This window comes from Notolabrus celidotus, chromosome 16, assembly GCF_009762535.1.
Source record: "Notolabrus celidotus isolate fNotCel1 chromosome 16, fNotCel1.pri, whole genome shotgun sequence".
Lineage (NCBI taxonomy): Eukaryota > Metazoa > Chordata > Actinopteri > Labriformes > Labridae > Notolabrus > Notolabrus celidotus.
In genome coordinates this window covers 7,241,882-7,259,255 of record NC_048287.1, presented here as the reverse complement: position 1 = coordinate 7,259,255, position 17,374 = coordinate 7,241,882, and the positions used below count along the sequence as shown (strand labels likewise).

The following is a 17,374-nucleotide window of genomic DNA, read 5'->3' as shown; positions in this document are numbered from 1 at the left end:
TCTTCAGGTAACTTGTGTTTACCTCTTCATATCGGTGTAGAGTTGTCTGTACTGGCTCTGGTCTTCATGGAGCTGGTTAGCTGTTGCCTTGCTGAATAACAGGTTCTGTCTGGAGTACAGTGGAATACATTCACAGAGTCTTAGCGGCCTCACTGACACATTTCTTACCTTCTTCATTTTCCCCCAAGGCTAGAGCTAACCCAGAAACTCTGCAGCTTTCAGGGAACCAGGTCAATGTCAGAACAGAAGGTCGACAAACATGAAGCGATCGTCCTGATAGAGAGAAGAGTTTAACATCGACTGTGGAGAAAAGAATGATGAATAAACAGAGGAATAATGGGTTATTCAAAGACAGCAAGGACTCTAAGGAGGATGGTCCTGATCAGATGTTTCTTAATACTGATTTCAGGGGAATTCAAAGAGAGCTCAGGATTTTCAAACAAAAGGAAGGCCAGTATAAGTTCCTTACTAGTTGGAAGAAGTCAGTCTTCTTCCTGATGGTTTCTTCTCTGGAGCTTTAAAGGCACAGTGAGCAGTTATGAACAAAATGAGATTATCAGTGATCAGATTGTTTATTTTCTTTCAACATCATGTTTGGTCCTCATGTCTGATTCTGGAGCAGGATGATCAATCAGATGTACATTTTCTGTTGAAGTTTCAGACGGAGAAACTCTACAACCAGGGCTCTGCTAGCTAAAAGAGCTAAATGTTTATGAACAGGATTTCAGTCAGGATCACTCTCATTAAAGATAGTTCATTATTTGCATGCAATAAGTTATATTTTGTGGTATGGTTCTGTTCTGGGAGCTTCCTTCCCTTCCATGTGCCCTTTTGAAGGGTAAAGCCTGAGGTGGGGAGAGCACACCTTCCATCTTTATTCCAGCGTGTGAACGCTTCACTGCTCTTTGAGGACTAAAGAGTTAAACCTTGTGCATATGTAGTACGTTATTCAGACATTTATTGGGACACTGGAGCTCACATCGTGACACAGGGCTGTGATGCTTTAAACCAGTACGTCTGCTCGACTTTTGTAAGCTAGCTAACAGTAATAAATCAGAGATTACAAAGTTTAGTTGATGTTACGTTATGGTTCATAATCTGACGTAGTTACAAAGCAACACATTTCCTCATCACGCTGCATCCTGATAAAAGTTCTCAAACAAAATATTTTAAATCCTAAGATCTGTATTCCTTCAATTGTTCCACAGTGGATGACGGGTGCTCATGGGAAATATAGTCTTCATCCCAGAAAACACCTCTGATTTCAACCACAGGGGGCACCAGAATCATCACAGCATGAAAACTCCTCACAGTGTTTCCAAGATATTGAGGACATTTGTTATTTGTTGGCAGCATTATCCCTGAGTTCCTCGAAAGGGTTATACATCATTGCCTGTGTGTAAGCCTGACTGCATTAAATCAGAAACTGTTGCATCTTGTTTTAACAACTTGTTTTCTTTTTAACTAATCGGAGCACAAACTCCAAGAAATTTAGAACAAAGATAACTTTTATTTGTAAAGTAAACATCCAGATCACTTCTCTGTAAGTCCTCAGAGATCAGGGAGCTGAAGTCAGCACACAGAGATCGCTGTGATGAAATTAGGGATGGTTTCTGTTTTTTTTTCGTGGCCATTGGCAGAAACGAACATGTGATAATTCCCTGTCTGTCATTGGCTGAGCGTGTTCACCTGGATGAACCGAGGACACGGCCGGCCAATCAGAGAGGAGAGAGGCTGAAGCAGGCCAGTGTCAGACGGGTCAGGCTGTGGTGTGATGCTGTGTGTGTGTGTGTGTGTGTGTTTGTGTGTGTGTGTGTGTGTGTGTGTGTGTGTGTGTGTGTGTGTGTGTGTGTGTGTGTGTGTGTGTGTGTGTGTGTGTGTGTGTGTGTGTGTGTGTGTACTAGTAGCTGGAAGTCCAAAGAGTCCAGCTTTTGTTTGGATAAGCCAGAGGGCGAGTCAAATGTGAGGGCAGGAAACATCGATAAACGGAGCAGATAATAGTTTTTAAAATGATCAATCTGTTGATCCCATCGTACATGGATCAATAACGCTGACAGATTGAATACTCTATTATAGAACTGATCAATACTTCAGCTGCTGCAGGGTTGGCTACAGTCAACAGTGAACAAGAAGTCCACCTGAACCCGAGCCATATCTGAGCAACATAATTCCTGGGAAACAGATTTCAGCAGAGACCCGGACTGATCTGGGTGAGGTTAAATCCCCAAAAGGTCTCTACAAGGTCAGACTTTGAAAATAAATACTGATGAACCACATATTGATGGTGATCAGACCACGGTTAGAATGGTTTTAAATGTTGCTTTAGTTTGTTATTCGGCAGGCTGAGCAAGTTGCTCCAAACGTTCCTCTTAAAGATAAGATAAGATAAGATAAGATAAGATAGTCCTTTACTCGTCCCACAACAGGGAAATTCAAGTGTCACAGTAACAAAGTAGACAGTGCAAAAAATATATAAAGAGCAAACAAGAGCCTACAAAGTAACACTTATTAAAAAAGTTATTTAGCAATTAAAATTAAAATTAAAGAGGTAAAAAATAAGCATATCTTATAAAAAAAACAATAAAGTAATAATACAAAATAAAGCAACTTCTTCCAGCTTCTTCTGGGGGATTCTACAGCATCCTAACGCTAGATGGGACATATAAGCTGCTCTCATCCAGAGGTACCAGCAAACCTTTAGTTCCAGGCACTTCTCAGAAACTAAATGGTCCCTGTGGCTCATTGTTGAATCACCCCAAGAACCTAATCAAATCCCCTTGCATTCTTTTAAGTGTGCTAGGAATACCCCGTCAAAACCTCCATGATCTGAAACCTCTCAGAGCCTCTTTAAGGGTGGTCTCAAGAGATCCTGGAACTCTTTAAAACCACTGCTGTACAAGTCTCCAAAGAACTCTTGAGCCATTTTCAGAATTCCCCTTATATGGACTTCTTTGCTATCTGCACTCCTGAAAGGTGTTTCTAGAGGGCCCAGGGAACATCTTAAGCTAGTCCTAAAAGCACCTGAATAAATCCTGCCAAGATCCCTCTAGTGGTCTCTTTTAAGGCCTTCTCAAGAGTTCCTGGAACCATTTAAAACCACTGCTGTACAACCAGTCACCAAAGAACTCTGGAACCATTTTTAAAAAATGCCTTAGAAGGATCTCCTTGGTATCTGCAGTTATGAAAGGGTTTCATGAGGGCCCAGAGAAAACCACAAACTACCTGAATAAGTCCTGGAAGTCCTGCCAAGATCCTGCGGTGGTCTCAGAATTTCCCACCTCCCTCTTATTTTTATTTTTCACAGGGTTGAACCAGGAGGAGTATCAAATAAAACAAGCAAACTTTGCACTGAAACCTTGTGTCGTCAGTGCCAAGTTGGCAGCCCTCTCAGCTCAGAGACTCTGAGACCGAGGTGTTCCTGATAAAGCCTCTAATCTGACATGATTGTGCAGGATGACAGCAGGCAGGGGGTTAGAAAGGAAGATATTTCAGTGGGTGAAAGGCTGAGAAAACAAAAGCTGGGGGTAAAACCTTTACTCAGCACAGTTTGGGATTTAAGTGCAAGAAGGCAAAAACAGCTGGGTCACGGTTAAAGTGCAGAGAGATGCTGATAAGGCTGATCCAAAGAATGGGAAGACATCTGACCCTGTAGAATAGAGTTCAGTGCAGTCTGGTGCTGCCACCTGCTGGAAGGAGACCTCATTACAGTCCCTGAACAAACTCAGGAAATCTTTCTTTTGAATTTGATATGAGGAAATGCATTTGTACAGTCCAAGCTCACAGACTTTTGGTGTGAGGAAATCATTGTCTCTGTTTCAGCTGCCTATTATAAATGATCTCTCCACAATGTGCTGCAGTCAGTTTGTGTTGTTTTAGAGACACGCTTTTGCAAAATGTTCATAGTTAATTTGTGCTCTTTTAAGGTGTTCAGGGAGTTGGATATCAAACATACATTTCACATTTAGATCAACATGTGAAATGTTAGGTGGAGGGGGGCATTGGATCCATCATCTACAGACGGAGTCTCCTGGAGGCTTAAACGAGGAGTTTTCTTTCTCCTTGGTAATCTATTTCCTGATGGCACTGTGGAGAGGTTGACGAGGTATTTCTTGTGTATTTTATTTGATTTTGTTTTGATTTCTGTTCAATGTATTTTTATTTATTTTAATTTTTTGTATTTCTATTTTTATTTATTTGTGATACTTGTGTTTGCTTTACTTGGTATCACTTTGTAACAGTCGTTTTTATGTGTCACTTGGCAACAGTTGTGTTAATTTGGACACACTCACCCACCTGGTGAGACGCTAAAGAAAGTCAAGAGCTGGAACACGTTTGGTTTTTTTTTCTTTTTGCTGCTGTCAGATTTTTAACATTAAAAGTTTTTCAAAAAATAAGAAACAGACTCAGTGACGAGTTGAAATTGTGTAGTTCTTTGCAGAGTTTCAAAAAAGCCTTAAAATACAAATGAATTAATGAATACAATATTAAATAAATAATATAATTCTAAAAATAATCCTATTAGATACAATTAGCTCCTTGCACCAGTCGGTGCTCGGGCCCTAATAAGAATTAAGGAGTGTAAGTCAAAAGTTTGGACACACCTTCTTATTCGATGGTTTTTATTTATTGTAATTATTTTCAACATTGTAGATTAATACTGAAGACATCAGAACTATGAAATAATCTGGTTTTGCCATAATCTGGATTACAACAGTAGTCAAATAGGGCTACTAACCCTACCTCTGAACAACACAACTGATGGTCTCAAACACATTAAGAAGGCAAGTCATTCTACAAATGAACTCTTGACAAGGCTCATGTTAATTAGAAACCAGTCCAGGAGACCACTTCATGAAGCAGACTGAGAGAATACCAAGAGTGTGCAAAGCTGTCATGAAGGAAAAAGGGGGCTACTTTACAGAATCTAAAATATAAAACATATTCTGCTTTGTTTAACACGTCTTTGTTCATTCAATAATTCCATATATGTTCTTTCATAGTTTTGATGTCTTTGGTATTAATCTACAGTGTTTACAATCATTAAAATAAATACAAAACCCTTGAATGAGAAGGTGTTTCCAAACTTTTGACTGGTAGTGTAAATAAACCTGGGGCTTCAGCCTACTCCTGTTTTGGTCATTGTTGTTGTTTTTTTATTGTTGTGAATTCTATTGTGTGAAACAAATCAATGTCAACATGTAAAATTATGTTATCTTTTTTTGTTAGATGACTATTCAGACAAACTGTAGACTTTTGTTCTTTTTAAATTAATGACAAAAATAAAAATATTGATTCATTTATTCTTTTAAGTGTTGTATGGATTTTGGCACCCCCCGATGGACATTGTAGTCTTAGAGCTCTGAAAATCTGGATTTTTTTATCTTATAAAGTTTGTATCTGATCAGTTTTATCCAATCAAGTCTTTCTTTGAGAAATCAGGACTAAAACAAGCTGAATTTCTTGATCCTGGACATAAAAAACTGGATCCTGCAAAGACGACACCGGGGGACTGAGGCTGGTTAGAAACGTTGAAGCATTCAGCAAAGCTCACCACAGTGTTTCCCATCACAATTTTATTACGTGACTTTGTACAATAAAAATGGACATTGAAAAACAGATGCAATAAACCTGCAGTGCTGAACGTGATGCAAAGAAAGCCAGCTTGGTACAGTTATTAAGCTGACCGCTGTCTGACTAGAGCTCCTCAGCTCCAGCTTCTCCATCCATCATCATCCAGCTCTCCACATCCTGCCCGGGAAAGAGTCGACTCTGTGGGATCAACGTTTTGAAGCAGAATCTGCACGCGTAAATTTAAAAGCAGCCGCTTCAGGAGCAGCATGTTTGCTTTGTTACACTCAGCGTGAGTGAAGTCAGGGGTACAAAGATTAGTTTCCAAGAGCAGGGCTGGAAAACAGCAGCTGTGACACTGGAAACAAATGAACACAGTTCAATGCCGGCAGATACAAAAAGAAAAGGAACAAAATGTAAGAAAACGTTACAATTCGAGTTAAACACTGCAGTTCAATGGTATACAATTTACATAACAGGAGATGGAAGAGAGTAACATCATGGGAGGAATTAAATGTGAGGACTACATAAACGACCTGAAAGATACACATATATATAAAAACAGTGCCTGAGGGGAGCTTCAGCCTCACACTCTCTCTGCTGAAGTGAAAGGCTGACCTCTGTTTGTTTTTGGCATCAAAGGGACGCAGCACCGAGCAGTGCAGCGCCATCATTCCCAAAGAAGAAGAAGAAGAAACGAGGAGAGAGTGGCTGAACTTTGACCTCCACTTTGTCATGGTTGTGATTTCGGTGATTATACTTTAACTTGTGAGCAGTGACCAAAAACTGGACTGAACACTGAATCAATACAAATATAGAAGTGATGAGCGGGCAGTGATTGTTGAGATCCAGAGTCCAGACAACACTGCCCCTGGCTTTCTCTTGATTGTTACACAGTAATGAGGTCGAACAGCGTTTAACAGAGTGTATGGACAAGTGTTCGGACAATCGTGGCTGGCAGGTTGGCAAATAATACAACATCAACAAGGTCACATGGAGGAGGTCCTCTGAAGATGTTAAAATATCTTCTTCTTTTTGTTCTTTTCCAAAGTCCTGAAAAATCAAAGAAAGACAGAGAAGCAGTGTGAGAAATTGCACTTTTGGTCTACATGTTACATTTCAAGGTGAATACGTAGACCTGGTTCACCATCGTCTGTAGGTTTTACTTAAAGCTGCTCTGAAGAAAGTCTCTGAGGCAGATTCAGAGTTAAATGAACCCTCATATATGATGGTGTGTTTACCTGGAAGCATCGAGCTTCTGCTGCTCCAGGATCCTCTGCTGAGCCTCCCAGCTGAGCTTCTCCTCCTCATGTTGGCGGCGTTTGTCCTCCAGCTCTCTGTGCTGGGCCTCCAGGTTCTTTTTCATTTGCTCATGACGCCTCTGGAGCTGCAGGGACGCAGAGGTACAGTCAGAGGTTAACCATGCATTCAGGAAATAACTCAAACACACAAACACGCAGCACCCTGTGTTTGTTTACCTCAGCCTCAGAGTCCCTGAGCTTCTGGAGCTTCTCTTTCACCTTCATCTCAAACACCTGTTCCATTTCCTGCTCCATCTTCTTCATCTTGGACACGTGGTCCCGTCGCTCCTCTTCCATCTGAGCCAGAGGACTCCTAGAGACACGAGAGAGTTCATACAGAGAGGGCAGAGGCAGGTGCGTGGACAGTCACACGTTTAAAAAAGACCATTCTAATTTTAGAGGAATGAAGAAGAGGAGAGGAGGAATCAGGGAGAGAGGAAAGGAACAGCTGGCCGTCCATCGCTGGCTGCTCTTCTGTGACAGACGGCTTCCAGCGAGGGCTGAGAGAGGGCTGAAAGAGGGCTGAGAGAGGGCCAGAGAGAGGGCCGAGAGAGGGCCGAGAGAGGGCCAGAGAGAGAGCCGAGAGAGGGCCGAGAGAGGGCAGAGAGAAGGGCGAGAGAAGGGCGAGAGAGGGCCGAGAGAGGGCCGAAAGAGGGCCGAGAGTGGGCTGATAGAGGGCTGAGAGAGGGGCGAGAGAGGGCTGAGAGAGGGATGAGAGAGGGCCAGAGAGAGGGCCGAGAGAGGGCTGAGAGAGGGATGAGAGAGGGCCAGAGAGAGGGCCGAGAGAGGGCCGAGAGAGGGCCGAGAGAGGGCTAAGAGAGGGCTGAGAGAGGAGTGAGAGAGGGCTGAGAGAGGGCTGAGAGAGGGGCGAGAGAGGGCTGAGAGAGGGATGAGAGAGGGATGAGAGAAGGGGGAGAGAGGGGCGAGAGAGGGGCGAGAGAGGGGCGAGAGAGGGCCGAAAGAGGGCCGAGAGTGGGCTGATAGAGGGCTGAGAGAGGGGCGAGAGAGGGCTGAGAGAGGGATGAGAGAGGGCCAGAGAGAGGGCCAGAGAGAGGGCCGAGAGAGGGCTGAGAGAGGGATGAGAGAGGGCCAGAGAGAGGGCCGAGAGAGGGCCGAGAGAGGGCCGAGAGAGGGCTAAGAGAGGGCTGAGAGAGGAGCGAGAGAGGGCTGAGAGAGGGCTGAGAGAGGGCTGAGAGAGGGCTGAGAGAGGGGCGAGAGAACCTGTTGTTCCCAAACTTTTTCTGCGGGGCCCCCCTTTGTGGACGAAAACATTTTCGGAAATTAAATACGTATCATAAAAGTAGCTTAACTACAATTAGCGGCGGCTGTCGGGAGTTACTTTACTCACAGCTGTTAATTTGGGGTTGAAACACACTTTCAAGCAGGTAGAGCCGATGTAACCGAGATGCAAATCCCTGTAACGCAAGCTTCAGCTGCTGTTTGAGAGCGTGGCTCTGCTCTTAAGTGTCAAAGGGTAAAACAGAGAGGAGGGGGGTCCGATTTAGCTGTGCTGCTCCCCCCTTCGTAACTTCCCACAGTTTGGGAAGCACTGGGTTAAACTGACATATAACCACTCGACTGGAGCAATGAGGAACCAGCACAGGCATGAGGACGTTAATCTATAAGGAGGACTGAAGGTGCTAGCTCTGCTAACCTAAGGAAATTAAATTTCAGATTAAAACACAAGGAAATCAGTCTCTTCAGAACGACCTAAATTAAGTAAGAGTGGCTGAACTGATGCTTTAGTGGATTTTATCTCTCATTAGCTTTAAGGTTGATTGTGATCCTTCCTTTGTCGGCCCTTTTGCTAAGTTGAAGATGTAGCTATCACAGACTTCTTTGCACGCTCCTGTTCATAATTAAGGATAAAACATTACAAACAGAATTGTACAGTATTTCACCATCAGTTGCTGTAGGCGATTAATGATAAATGTGTGATGAAACACCAAAGCAGGACGCAGAAGATAGAAGCAGGCCGTGTGTGAGTTAGAAACTAGGACAAAAAAATGCAGAGATCACTAAACAGGATCACTGAAGGTTTTATCTTTCAATCTGTCATTCAAAGAAATCTGCAAACATATCAGCTCTGTGTTTGAAAAGTAGAGAATAAGGAAGCCTAAATTCTAGGAGGCAGGGTGAATGAATAAAAAAGGAGTGAGTTGCAGGTTTTAAAGGTTTTAAAAGAAGTAAAGTCACTTACATGCCGTCAGCCGTGTCAGGTCTAAAAACAAACAAACAAACAAACAAACAAACAAACGCACAGACACTTAGCATGCAGCCATGAACCATGCATTAGCTTGTGAGAGTGTGCTAGTGATCACTGTCAGCTTCAGCCGGTGCATTAGAGGTCAGATGACGTCTCGGTTAGTACTGTGAGATCAGACACAACTGATACTAGAGCCCAGTTAGTGCCGGGTTAGTGCTGGTATGTTTGGTGTGAATCTGAAGGTCCTCTAATCTGTCATTTCCAGCATCATTACCCATCACAGTTACACCTTATAGTAGCAACATGAACACCACAGGCCTGACAGGCGGATGTTAGGTGTACAGGCGGACTCACTTGGTCAGCTGTCCCTTGGTCTTGTTATTGTCCACACCGTTGTAGGTTACTGCAGCAAGTTTCCTGCTGCGGTAGTTCTCGTAATGGACATTGTTCGTCACATCCTTGAGGTCCTGCATGTGAGTCCTGGAAAACAACATCACAGGTAGAACATTTACTCTCACCTGAAGTCCCACGTAGGCTTAGTGGACTTCTTTTCAGGGGTGTGTGGCAAAGGACAAAAAGGAGCATCTGAAGCTCAAATAATTTTTTTTTCAGCAACTGTCTCTTTAAGGTTCTTTGAAGCACTTCAGCAACCAGCATTTTGGAACCCACCTCCACTGTTGCCATGCTAAGTTGTCCTTTTTGAGTGAACTGGTGTTACTCTATGTTTTGGACTCCAAATCTGACCCAGGAAGTTTTGAACAGGACAATAAATCCCCCAGGTTGTTCCTGTTTGGTTAGAGTTACATTCATTATGCCCTTTTAAAGAGATTTACCAATCTGTGATGTCACAAATTGAGCAAATCTCGTGTCCCTCTCGCATAATCCTTGCTCGACTTTTTGAACAAGCCATTCAGAGCTTCTTGCAGTCTTACCCTGGGATTAGTCAAACACACACTAACATCACAGTCTGAAATTTTACCCACGTTTAGAGTTGACATCCAACATTTTAACTTCATATTCATTTGTAAATAAGAATAAAAAGCCTCTTTAAGAAATTAAAACCAAAGCTAGCAGCTGCCTTTGTTACTGAGATGTATCAAAACACAGCTCTTAACAAGATTGCCTCATAAACCCTCACATTTCTAAACATTTTCAGGAGTGCATAAATGTGAAATGTCTCCTTCAAACCTATACAGGTGACAGCTAAATGGACACTCAGATGAAAACTAACTCTAGTGCGATGCTGAATGCCAAATAAACAGAATTATGTTGCAGTCTTTTTATCAAATCTTAATTTTATCAGATGGAAACATGAAGCAGACGTGAGGTATTTTTTACTGATGCATATCACAGCAGGATTATCCCACATTTTTGTCTCACCTGATAAGCATGTTACGAAGGATTGTAAAGTCACAGTGGTCCCCGTTCTCCACTGAAAAAAGGAGACAAACAGAGCTGCTTAGACATGATATCAAGGAGGTGTTATAACACATGAGCGTACACATGATCACTGGAGGGAAAGAAAGTAGACGTTGCAGCTTGTGATGCTTTACGGTGAACAGAATCTCACCTGAACCAAAGCAGCCAGTGTTTATCTTGTAGCTCTGGTCCTCTGTGTTACTGCTTATTGAGTGAGTTCCCTTTGTTTGAACAACTTTGTTCAACATCTTTAATACTGTATTTTCCTACACATATAGTTTCCTTTCTTAAATATTGGTGCAACTTTAGCTTTTGGAGTTCATGATTGTTCTTAGTTGCTGAATTTGTGTAGTACATTTTTTTTGGGAGGCTGAGCACCAAATTATTAACTTTATTTTCTAGCTCTGATGCTGAATTTCCTTACATTTCAAGGATTTACATAATGTTCACACCGTCAGAAAAGTCATCAAACGCAGCTATAAATTAAAGATTAAGTACAGCAGGCAACATAGTACTCTGTCACTTTTTACTCTTATTCCACATTTAGTTTTAAAAAAGGGAATATGCTTCTTATTTTTTCTTGAAACTCTGATTGTTTGATTTTTCAAATTCAAACATGATTTAATTTTTTCTATTTTGTTGAGTTCTTGCAGTTGTTGGAAGGTTAGCATGCAGACTTCCTGGTTAAACGAAAAAATAAAAACATACAAATATAAATCCCAATTTTGCTTTTTTTTAAATTTTTTTTGTTTGAATGATTTTAAGTATCTAAGAACGACTTTAAAAAAATGTGCTCAGATGTATTATATATTATTTTGGGAGCTCAACAGCTGTTTAAAAATCTCAATGTTGCTTTAAGGTCACCCTTCAGCAGCACTTTGATTTCAATGGCCGAACTACCCGACACCACCAGCAGGCGGCGCTGTGTGCTGCAGTCTGTGCTCCTCCTCCAGAGCTCACCACAGTCCTCTGAGGTTTCTCTGTGGTGGAGTGACTCGCATAGCTTCTCAGGGACCTTGCCCTCCACATATCTCTGCTGACATAGAGCCAAAAACATTTGTGGCATTCCAAAACTCGCTCCCCATGGATGATAAACACAGACGCCAAACTAGTTTCATACTGTAGTGGTAACACTCCTGCACGTCACCCTCTGCTCTGCACTGTACTCGGCTGTGTCGGGTATATCTGTATCACTGTACATGTTTCCGTCACAGTCTTCATTAGCTACAGTTAAACCTGAGAGCTCAGTCACACTCGCGCTGAATGTGTCAGGTTTCAATCGAGTCACTATGTGACTGCAGCTTCCTGTGTCAGGTCAAACAGGACTCTCATATCCTGTCATGAAAAAAGATCTACTTTCCCACTAACGGCTCGAGTACATGGCTGCTTTGTTCTGTCTCCATACCATTATTGTTTCTCTCTTCTCCAAGCCACTTAATAAAATGATGAATGTAGACTACATGTGCTGTTAATAATCAGACTTTACATTAGTCATTTAGGAGTTACACAGATTAGAAACACTGGTATTAAAGGAAACCCTGTGGTGTAATCCAATAATCTTCTTGTAATCACAGACAGTTTCTGTCCAGATCCTAACACAGCCCTGACATGAACTGACACAGACGGCTCAGAAAGTAAGCATTAAGGTGCTTTTGTAAACCGAGCAGGTACAGTAAATATGCTGCTCTGAAGGGGCGAGTTGTTTGAAAGAACAAAGAGAACAAAAAGAAAATTAGATGCTGTTTAAAAAAGTATCCAGTGTTATTATTATTCTGGAAGAAGGGTTAAGAAAGTTTTAATGAATGGATTTGTGTTAAAATGAAAATCTGGAACCTGACAATGACTCAGGAATCAATCTACTGGAGGTAATACACACTGTTGACTACATCTCTTTGAGGTGTCACGTCAAAAAATCCACCAGAACTAAAACTAGGGTCCATGACAGCAACAACAGAACTTATGACGTCCAAAACATCTTCAGTTAAACGTAGAAAAAATGAGGTCTGCCCTCTGGACGGACAGGGTAAACTATAAATGTATATCAAGTCTACCTAAGACCTGCAGTCTGACAAGTTAAGCCGACACTAAAGTGTCTTAAACCTTCATTTATTCTGACGTCCAGCAGGGGATGAATCCACTGGTTACAAAAACAAGTCTGAATGTTTATTATGCAGTATTCACACACGCACCAATCTCGTGAATATTCCCCAAATTTTCATGCCAGGCTGCACGTGTGAATTCAACTGGCCAGATATTTCAACCGCACTTTTCCGGACTTTGATTCTGTCAGCAAACTCGTGAAATTTCTGTAAGACGAACACAGCAAGGGTTTATGTGTTGACGTCTAACACTGGGGCAGGAGCAGGTCACGTAACTGCTGCTTTATACAATAGGAACCAAAGAAGATCAAGTCTTTGCTAAAGGTCCATAATGCAAACATCTGGCTTCATCAGATGCCTTGAACAGTTGGTTGTCGCTCCAAGGTAATACATCATGATCAGACTTGAGCCTGTTTCTTACTTCTGCATCTAAGCTACGCAGTAGTATACTCTGTAGGTTTGGGTAGCTCTTAACCCAGGGCTATTCAATTAAATATTTGGTCGGGACGGATTTTCAGACTAAGGACATGAGCTGGGCCGGACATTTTTAGCAGACAGTGAGCAAAGTTAACCATTTAAAAGAAAAACAAATAGATAAGATAACAAACACACTGGATGTTTATTAATGTATTGCCACATCCAAAAGAGCATAAACACAATAAAGAGCAGCACTTGTCAGTGTTAGTAAAATATGTTTTTCTTGCTGGACCCAAGTCACAATCACTCGGCAGTTGCTTTCAGGCCACTCAAGGGTTGCTTTCGGGCTGCATGTGGCCCGCGGGCCACTAATTGAATTGGCTGCCTTAACCTATGCAGAGGCCTTTGCACGCAGCGTGATGTCCACCTCCTCCAACTGTGTGTCGACACAACTCAGACTGTGATTGGTCAGCTGGGCAGCATCACCGAACATTGGCCGTACATTCCATCTCCTCCTACAGCCCAATGTATAGCGTCTCACTCTCTAACTTAATATGCTTGGATAAAATACGCTCAGAGTCGCCATGGTGTACCGACAAAGAGACAGAGAAGGTTGCAGAAACTGGCGTAGAGATTGCACAGCCAACCTGCGTGTATGTGGGGTACTGCAGAGCGATGAAGACACTACAACGCACAAGTATGTAGTGCTCACGCAGAGGCTATTAGCAGAGATTGTAGATTTGGCTGTGTGGGAATAATGAGCTGCTGTAACAGCGACCTGATAAATGATTCAGCTGCACTGAAAGGCAGTCAGAGGAGTCGCCTTTTCATATTTTAATACATTCCTTCAGATGTCCCTGACATGTTAACATGTTGGTGGAATAAAGTGCTACTGTTAGGGATGTCAACAATTAATAGTGTTTCGATTAATTGATTGTTGAGAACTTACTCCAACACATTTTTTCTTTCTATTTTATATCACATGGATCAAACATCATGTGGTCTCATATTTGGTTCAGCTATCAGGGAGGGGTGTTAAGTTTAAAGCATGTTTCAGAATCAACTGACTGAAGGTGTTGCTCACAGCGGAGACGCTCAGCTGGAGGCTGTGGTTGAGTGACAGGTCTCCACGAGCGCTGTGTTTCTCCACCGCCGGACTGATTATGACCCGGTTGCGCTCCCAGCTGACACCTGATCACGTTCACATGCTTCTTTTTCTCAATAAGAACGAGTAGACAGAAAACTGGACACTGTGAGTCTGAAATATGTTTCTGTTCAGTTCTCTTGTTGAAGTCTGAGCTGCTTTTATGACTGTATGTCCGCAGAGGTTATGAGCCTGCTCCAGACATTGATATTCAACATGTTTAACGTTTTGACCACCTCAATATGATCCGTAGCTGTTTAATCCTGTCAGTTATAAACATTGATTCGTGAAGAAAAATTTTATTCAGGGGAAAAAACGTATTTGGCATTGTTTTTGACATGGAAAACGTTTACGTTTGTTTTAATGATTCTTCGATTAATTGAGCTTCAACTCAGTTGTCTGGAAGTGTTTGGACTTGTGTGGCCCAGCACTCCCCTTGCACCTAGCTTGTCTTCAGAGCCATCATTTCCCTTTCTCTATTTGTTTAATTCTGCTAAGAGGTTGCTTTATTATATTCATCTAAATGTATTACATTAAGTGTTTTTTTCTTTGTACTGTTCTTTTCATCCTCTGCTCCTTCACTGAGGCAGTTTCATCTGCTTTAACTGTGCAGCACTTTGGCTGAATTCAATGAGGTATGTTAAAAATACATTTTCTGTCTTGAACATTTTTGGATTTATTTGTGACCTTAAATGTTCTTTGACTTGGAGCAGTGTGCGGTTTGTCACCATGTCCTTCTATTGAAGATCTGCAGCAGATGATGCTCAGAGTTTAAAGTATGTCATGTATGTATTATTAACTTTCCATGCTGCTGCAGCTCTTTCTTTTTTACCTTCAAGCTTTGAGCCGTGGTTACTCAATAACACAGACGGACCCACTGAGTCTGTGTGGGGGAAAAACCGGACCACATGGATCCTGTTACTGCTTTGCAAACTACACATGACGCTGCTCAATAATCCAATAGAACTGTTGAAATATTGGTGTGTGTGCACGCCTGTGGTTCTACGTGTGTGTGTGTGTCTTTTGGACGAAGAGACTTTATTTAGGTGATGAATTAAAAGACTGAGATCAGTTGGCCTTTGACCTCTCACCTTCGGCGACACCCCAGGGGTACTGCCTGCCACGCACTCGCTTCCCGTTGACCTCGATTATGGTGTTGCTGCCCACCACGGCCAGGGGTAAACGATCCTGCAGAGAGGAGGGAGGGGAAACAACTGTTACATAGCTCACACACAGAGGCTAAAAATATACTGCAGGCTGCGGCTCACACATAAACGCACACCATGAATGACATAAATCAAGAGACACTACGTTCCTTACGGCTACAGAATAAAACAAAGCTTTCATTTGAATATCAGACCTTGATTTTCCTGACCATCTTCATCTCCTCTTCATCGTTGGTCTCTGGGAACTCGTAGATTTTGATCTTATGCTCCTGTATTTCTTTCATGATCTGAACACAAACACATTGACAAAAGAGATATGAGTCAATCCACACTCAACACAGAGACACAGGGACACAGAGTGGATGCATGCAGTATCATTTTATCAACAGGATTATTTACAGTCACTCTAGTTTGTGATGTTCAGAAGTCTTTCACTCAGACATATCCGATGCAGGTTCTCGTACCCTTCTGGGACTCGTGCTGACGATTGTAGAAATAAATGAATGAAGTGAACTCAAAGAGGAAACAAACACAAAGCTGAGGGAGTGTCCTTCGACATTGTTCACTTTACAGCTGCACCTTCAGATTATTCTCATCTTTCATGTCTGTGGTTATTTTTACAACATAAAAAAATCCAGAGCCTTTAAAATATGACAGAGAACAAGGAGAGTCATTAATGAGGACATGATGAGTAATAATCAGAGATTAACAAGAACTAAGTCAGAATGTCACATGACATAAATTATAGTTTTTGTCCATCGTTATCTTATATCTTAAATTATAATAGTATAATTATAATACAGGATTACCAGAGAAGCATCCAGCCGACTGAACACGTGAAGTTATTCTTTGGTAAAGGTTTCAGAAACACTTCTAAGTAATGCTTGTTTTTGTTGAAGGTCTTTTGACATTCTGTCTGATCTTTCCTGACACTGTGGCACCAAAGTGACAAAAGATGTATTCATTGTATTATTTGAGAAACCTACACCATCCAATATTCCTCTTCAAAACACATAGAAGCTAAACACATAAAAATTAAGACTTTATTCTCAGAACTTTTTTCTTTGATGACTGCATTGTGAATTATTACAATTTAATCCTTGAAAATGTATGACTTTATTAATTTACATTTCAGACTTTTTTCTTGTTATATCATGACTTTTCTCTTGTAAATGTATGACTTTATTTCTTTAACAACTGTATTACTGTGATATTGTCAGTTTAATTTTCTAAATGAATCACTTTATTCTTATAATAAAATTGCTAACAATACTAATATAACAATAATAATAATGAAGATAATAATTCTAATTATAACAATAATAAAGATACTAATACTAATACTAATACTACTACTACTACTACTACTACTACTACTACTACAGATAATAATAATTATAACAATAATAATACTCCAATCATTTGAATTCAAATTAATGTTTTATATCTTGTACATTGGTGACTTTATTCTTGTAAATTTTTAACTTTAATCCTCAAAAATCTACAACTTAATTCTTTTACTTTCAGGACATTCTTCTTTTAAATTCAAAACTTTCCCTAATGATTTTTATCCTTTAAGACATATGACTACATGTGGCTCTTATGCTCTTTTTGTGTTAAAATATCAAAAAAAATGTGAAAACATTTTGTTCATTTCTGCAATATGAAGATAAATCTTTAAATTAGTTACTTGTTGGATCAACCGTCCAAAACCTGAAGACTCTTTATTCGTTTGCACAAATTACAAAGAGTAAAGGTGCAGATCCATGGAAGAGGGGGGAGCTGAACTTGTTACCTTGTTAGCAGGCAGCAGGTGCTAATTTCTTACTCTGGTATCCTCAACAACATAAAATCAGTGTCACGTTATATTTCACTCCTTTGTTCGATTCAATCCTTTGGATTAGAAAGACGCTAACGAGATCAGAGTCTTTCTCCTCTGAGTCCTACTCCAGGAGTTTAAAATGGCCTTGACACTTTAACCAAAGGGAAACAATCAGGGAAAATCAGAGGATTTTCACAGTGAACGCTTCCCATGAAGTTTGGACCTTTCATTT

General features: G+C 41.2%; 1 protein-coding gene across 2 annotated transcripts in view; it reads right to left on the bottom strand.

Moving 5' to 3' along the window:
- Positions 1-5,555: 5,555 nt before the first annotated feature.
- Positions 5,556-17,374, bottom strand: part of LOC117827928 (septin-7-like) — a 52,037-nt gene continuing 40,218 nt past the window's right edge. The window contains exons 8-15 of one of the 2 annotated variants that reach the window (XM_034704801.1): positions 15,515-15,607; positions 15,246-15,342; positions 10,456-10,507; positions 9,430-9,555; positions 9,070-9,090; positions 7,047-7,182; positions 6,810-6,955; positions 5,556-6,621 (exon numbers count right to left, since the gene is read on the bottom strand). In XM_034704801.1, coding sequence (XP_034560692.1) covers positions 6,585-6,621; positions 6,810-6,955; positions 7,047-7,182; positions 9,070-9,090; positions 9,430-9,555; positions 10,456-10,507; positions 15,246-15,342; positions 15,515-15,607 — 708 coding nt within the window. In that variant the 3' untranslated portion in view covers positions 5,556-6,584. The remainder of the gene's footprint in view (positions 6,622-6,809; positions 6,956-7,046; positions 7,183-9,069; positions 9,091-9,429; positions 9,556-10,455; positions 10,508-15,245; positions 15,343-15,514; positions 15,608-17,374) is intronic. The other variant, XM_034704802.1, reaches the window with a different exon arrangement.